The 5649-nt window shown below is 44.8% G+C and overlaps 1 protein-coding gene across 1 annotated transcript in view; it reads right to left on the bottom strand.

Moving 5' to 3' along the window:
• Nucleotides 1–5649, bottom strand: part of Lama3 (laminin, alpha 3) — a gene marked incomplete at its 5' end in the record, with an annotated part of 381164 nt that overhangs the window by 23407 nt on the left and 352108 nt on the right. Inside the window, 2 exon segments of the mRNA XM_013504299.1 lie at nt 3864–3997; nt 4391–4510. Of these exon segments, the coding sequence (XP_013359753.1) occupies nt 3864–3997; nt 4391–4510 (254 nt within the window).

Here is a 5649-nt window from a genome sequence, read left to right as displayed (position 1 = left end):
TTTATTATGCCATCTTTTCCTACGTGGCATTGCAATATTTTCCCTTTGATTTGACTTTGAATTCTGTCTAGAGCTGAATCCACACAAAACATAACTGACAAAAGTCCAGGCAAATATTAGTGTTTCTTAAGCAGCCAATGTACTAAGAAAACCCAAAGCTGATTTCATTATAAATCCCCATGGCAGCTCATTTTTCTAAATGCAAAGGCATCTGCATCATTTTAGTCCAATTCATTACAATCAGTGATGCTACATGGAACAGGCGCAAATTAAATCTCACTAACAGGAAAAGGAAGACACAAATCCTCACTGGCATTGAGGCACGAGCTGAAGTGTTTTATAAAGATGAGTTTGGGCCTCAGAAGGGGAAGAAAGTTCATGTTAGTTCCTGGAGCTGGTCTCTTAGTCACACTTTTAGGCCCACTCTCTGGGGCCCTCTGAGGAGGCCTGCACTTCCAAGCCTGACACTTGCTGCAGGAAGGCCATAGTGTGAGGTTTGAGTTGTAGTGTTAATGGATTTCTCCGTGGGGGTCCACCAGCCAACAGAGGGTCAACCTGCCCTTTGGGTTGACCTCCAACCACCCCGGTCAACCCACCAACAAAGCATATCTGGCTTCCCGGCTGTGGAAGTAGATATCAGAGAGCAGTAAGAACAAAGTCTAACCCTAAACTCAGGCTTGAATACTTAATAAACGTCCACCAGATCCTTGACTTATTTTCACTTCTCCAATTATTTTCATGTTTTAGGATTACACTTTGTAACACCATGGGCTAATTTCCCAAGGAAGATTTCCTCCCTGGGATCAGATCTTCAGCATCATCGGGGATGACTTGCTCTTCTCCTAGGAAGCAGATGGGATCAGCAGATGGTGATTTCTGATTATAATCCTAAGAACCTCATTCTCAAATCTGGGTCCCCATCCTCAGAAAATAACTACAGTGAGGGGAAGATGAAAAATACTCAAGAAACCCCTCGAGCGAAGCTGCCTTCTCTGGAGAAGCACGAGGCCTGGTGTTTACTCCGTGATCAGGCACTGCCTTGCAGAGTGTGGCTGGGACTCAATAGACTCAAGACTCTCTAGACTTCCAAAGACCACCTGAGGGATGAGACAGACCAGAAACAGCCAAATATTGCTCAGCATTTCACTGTTGAGGGAGTAAAAGGCCAGGGAAATCTGCATTTTCCATGTTCTAGTGATTTTAATTGAAATTCAGAGCATAAACATGCCCAGAAAAGGCAGACCCTGCTGTGTAAGGCTGTAAGTCTGAATACTAGGAAAACGCTGTTTGTGTGTCTGTATGCACAGGCACCTCTATATCTGTTTACGTACTTATTTCTTTAATGGGTGAAAATGGATGGGCAACTAAAACCTGAGTGCTGACAACCCAAGGTCACCCCCTTCTTTGGTTGCAGAGCCAAAACAAGGACCACTTTTGTGGTTCTGTCCTCCACCCTTTCCTCGTAAACCTGGACTGGCTGGCACCCACACTGCTGACTGTGGGCTTTTAATGCCACCAATTGCAAACCTCCAATCAGTGGTTCCTTACAGGTCAGCTGGATGCTTCCTCCTGACTCTGGGCTGGCCACCTGCCTCCACACCTCCGTGTTCACTTGTCCTTCAGAAGCATTTACCCCTTCTGACCTGTCTTTTTTCTGGAACTCCAGGGCATTCTGTCTCCTTGCCTCCAAACTTCTCCTCCTGGCTGTGTCCGTGAATGTGTCACCTGCTCCTGTGCTCACATCCTCCATCCAGCCATCTGCTCAGCCAAAAACTATCTATCGGGAATCTACATCCTCTTCCTCACTCGCACTGCCATTCCCCATTCCTGGGCCAGGCTACCTCACCCCTCTCCTCTGTTAACACTTCCTTTCCAGCCCCTCTGGCTGCCTCTGCCCTTCCTCTCCCGTAATCCAATCTCTGCCCTGCACTTAAGTGGGCTATTAAATCTACAGGTGGATGGGCACAGCTTTTTCTGCCAATGACTCCTCCCATGACTTGCAAGATTCTCTGAGGTTTCCCCTGCTTCCCACACCAACTCCATGGACATCCCTGTGCTGCTTCCTGGTGTGTTCCAGCTCTTTGAAGTTCACCCAGTCTCTAGCTCTTGGCCTTTCACATACGTTGATGGCTAGTATCCCTCAAGTCCCAACTGCACCCTACTTGCCCAGTGTCTCTGACTGGACCAGATTCCCTCCAGTCTTTCAGCACACTGAGCTCTTCTCTCCTGGCACATGACACACTTGACTGTAGTGACCGTCTCTCTTCCACCTTCTTTAGCGTCTGCCCTGGTCACCGTCTTCCCACCCCCTGTGACACTGCCTGGTGCACACTACACACTCAGCAAACGCTTGTGTAGTAAATAGATAAGTTATAACTTGTGACTGTACTCAGAAGTTCTGACTACTTACCTTAAACAACTCTTTTATCTCATTTAGTTGAATAGTATCAAAATTACCAGTGACTCATAAATGGCTATTCATTGCTGCACTGCTACTTAACATTGATGATGCTAAATATTAACATCATCATTTTGACTCTCAATCTCTTCATCTGTAAAATTCAGGGTTTATATACGGTGTTATGCAAGGTGCTTCGAGGTCAAAGACATTCACTTCCCAGTTCTTCCAAGTGCCAAGGTTTCTCATTTATGTTTTTGTCTTTGGGAGCAACTTATAAAAATCACATGTAGTCCTCCTCCAAACTGATTTTACAAATGAGAAATAAAGTCACAACTTCAGATCTCTTCTAAAAGTGATCGTGAACATTCTGCAGTGCTCTGAGGTGGGCCATGAGCTGTACTAGTCCATCCTCCCAGGCTATCTTCTTTTTACACACTGCCGTCAACTATCTGAAAGCCTTATATTTTATAAACAAATCGGCTAAGTGTAAAAGTTATTTCTGTGTGCATTCTCAAAGTGGTGGGGTATTTTTTCTCACTCGGATTACACTGTACAACTTTTATAGAATGAATTTTGTTCATTTATGCAAGGAAAAGTTGTGAACTTATTCCACACATCACAGCGCCCCAAGGGCAGGTAATACAGGTGTGAACAGTGTGTCTTAGGTGCCTCGAGAAACTTCCTGAAGGACTCAACCCCAGCTTTCAGAGCCAGGACTGTTGTCAGGCCATGGGCCACCTATGTGCTCAAAACGGCCCAGGGCCACAGCCTCTTCTGCTGGTTGGCAGCACTGTCATCTCCAGGATGCGCTTTGTGGTTTCTCTCCTTTCTGAGAATAACAACGCGAGTAACACACAGTTGCCCCAAACTTTTGGATAGTATTTGGAATCTGTTCTACTCTGTCAGTTACACTGCAAATACTGAAGGGTTTGCATGGCCTTAATTAAACAAGGCTATTATGGTTTGTGTCTAGACGGTCCCCTAAAGACTCATGTAGTCATGCAGCTTTTTTTGGAGGTGGCTGAATCTAGAGTGTTTGATTGATTAGTAGTGCAATACTTGGATTAAGCGTGCTGGATTAAGGATGAGTCATTGCTAGATCGGTCGACTGACTGGATTGGCACCACCTTAATCCCAGTAGACTGGATACAATATAAGGGACAGAAAGGGTCTTGTCCTCTCTCTCTCTCTCTCTCTCTCTCTCTCATTGCTTTTGCTGTCTTTTGCTGCCATGAACTGTTGCCCCTCTGCCATGTGCCACTGTGCCTTGGAGCCAATTATGGGCTGAAACTCTACAAACTATGAGTTAAGTAAACCTTTCCCCTGTAACTTTGGCTATTGGATGTTTGTCTCAGTAACAAAAGAAAAGTAACTAAAACAAAGGCAGAGTACTAGATTTATTGGCAGCAATCATTACCACTATGAGAGGTGATAGCTTTTTAAAAAAACCATATTGTCTTACCTTTCCCTAATTGCAATTGGAATTCCGCCCAGATAATACGTGCTGAAATCAAATATTTCCCCTTCAATTCTAATATTCTGATCACCCACATTTATTCTCATAAGTTTCTGTTGTTTTCCAATTTTGATTAGAATCTAGAATAAATGAGAGATGAATCAGCAAGTGGTGGAAAAGAAAAGAATCCTATTTTCAGTGGCTCAGAGCTTTGATGTTTATATTTATTTTCCTTCGGATTCATTTATATACATAGTAGGAAGATGGCATAGTAGCAGTCTGGTAGAAAAATCTGATACTAAAACATTTTAATAGATCGTTTTACTTGAAGGGAACCATGGCTTATATGTGCCATATATATCACATATTTCATGCTCAAATGTTCAATATTTGAAAGGCTACATTCCCAGTTAATAAGTTCTTCTGATAATAGAAGATTTGTATTTAGTTCAGTTTCTGTATGTTGGCACTGAATTAATTTAAAGGTAGATATAATTTTTAACAATTCAAGTAAAAAGACTCCAAGGACATACCAAATGATCTTTCCCGTTGTTGATGGTGCCTCTAATTCCTTTCTCTTTCGGTGGCTGTGAGTCCAGTTTGTATCGGACCATGAGACTGCCATCTTCTATATTTAAGGATATGAAGTGATCCTAGGCCATGGAAACAATGCAGGTTACCAGAAGAGCCAGATCACTGGAAATCGAGTTATTCTGAAGTCACTAACCATGCTCAGCTTTAGCTGTGAGACTTAATTCCTGGCATAGGGGTGATGGTTACCTACCATAAGTCACACTCAGCTTTAGGTTCAGTGTCTGGCACTCAGGATAGACACAATATATGCTACTGATCACTATGATTTTGTTTCATGCCAAGCATGACCAGCTTGTAAAGTGGAAACTGAAAGGTATAGATCATTACAGTCACTTGAACATAAAGAGAGCTGCCTTCTGAGATGGACATGGTCTTACATAGTCCTCGGGTCTTTTCCTCTATATGCTTTTTTTAGGTCTCATTCCCTTTGCTGCCTCTTCCCTTGTACTCTGCATTTCAGTTTTGGGGGTCTTTCTCAGGGGGTGTCTCCACAGGGCTGCTCCTCCCTTCACACAACTCCCATGGCCTGGAGCCCATAGTCACACCTGTGATTCCACCATGGCTGCACCCATGAAAGCTGATTCTTTCTCTCCGGCCTGGCCCTGTCTTCTCAGGGCAAGGTCTGAAGACCACATTTCTTTGTTACTATCGTTAGTGCTTAGATGACTCACAGATCCTTCACATCCCCATTATTCCAAACAGAATTTGTGAACACTTGCCTCCTACATGCTGCCAAGCCTGTCTCTGGCTCAAGGTTGTCTTTCTTTCACTCTGTGTACACCCCACCCCATCACCTTGTTGAGACACTATTGAGGCATTTCTGACCCATCCTTCTCTTCCGGCCAAGCCAACCTTGTGGATTCTTCCCTAAGTCTCTCAGGTCATCTCCTGGTCTCCTTGACAGCACCTCCAGCCAGACTGCACGGCAACATCCGTCTTGGCTCTCTGTGTCCCCTCCTGCATCATTTCCATGCTTCAGCCAGAGCAGCCTCTGACAAGGCCAGTGCAAGCTGTCACTTTCCTTTGCTCCCAGGACACAGCCCAGACTCCCTGGCAGATGCTGTGAGGCGCCGCCCATCTCTTTGCTTCGTCTTCCAACACTCCCTCTAGCCCTGGAGCCCCCACCTCACAAAACCCCCTCCTGGGGCTGGGTGCCTCTGCCCTTCCATCCCAGGCCTTCTTCATGCCTTTCCTCCTG

Source organism: Chinchilla lanigera, unplaced genomic scaffold (assembly GCF_000276665.1).
Source record: "Chinchilla lanigera isolate Chin_1 unplaced genomic scaffold, ChiLan1.0 scaffold00001, whole genome shotgun sequence".
NCBI classification, from domain to species: domain Eukaryota; kingdom Metazoa; phylum Chordata; class Mammalia; order Rodentia; family Chinchillidae; genus Chinchilla; species Chinchilla lanigera.
Note: the sequence above shows the minus strand (reverse complement) of the source record. Positions and strands in the feature narration are given on the sequence as shown.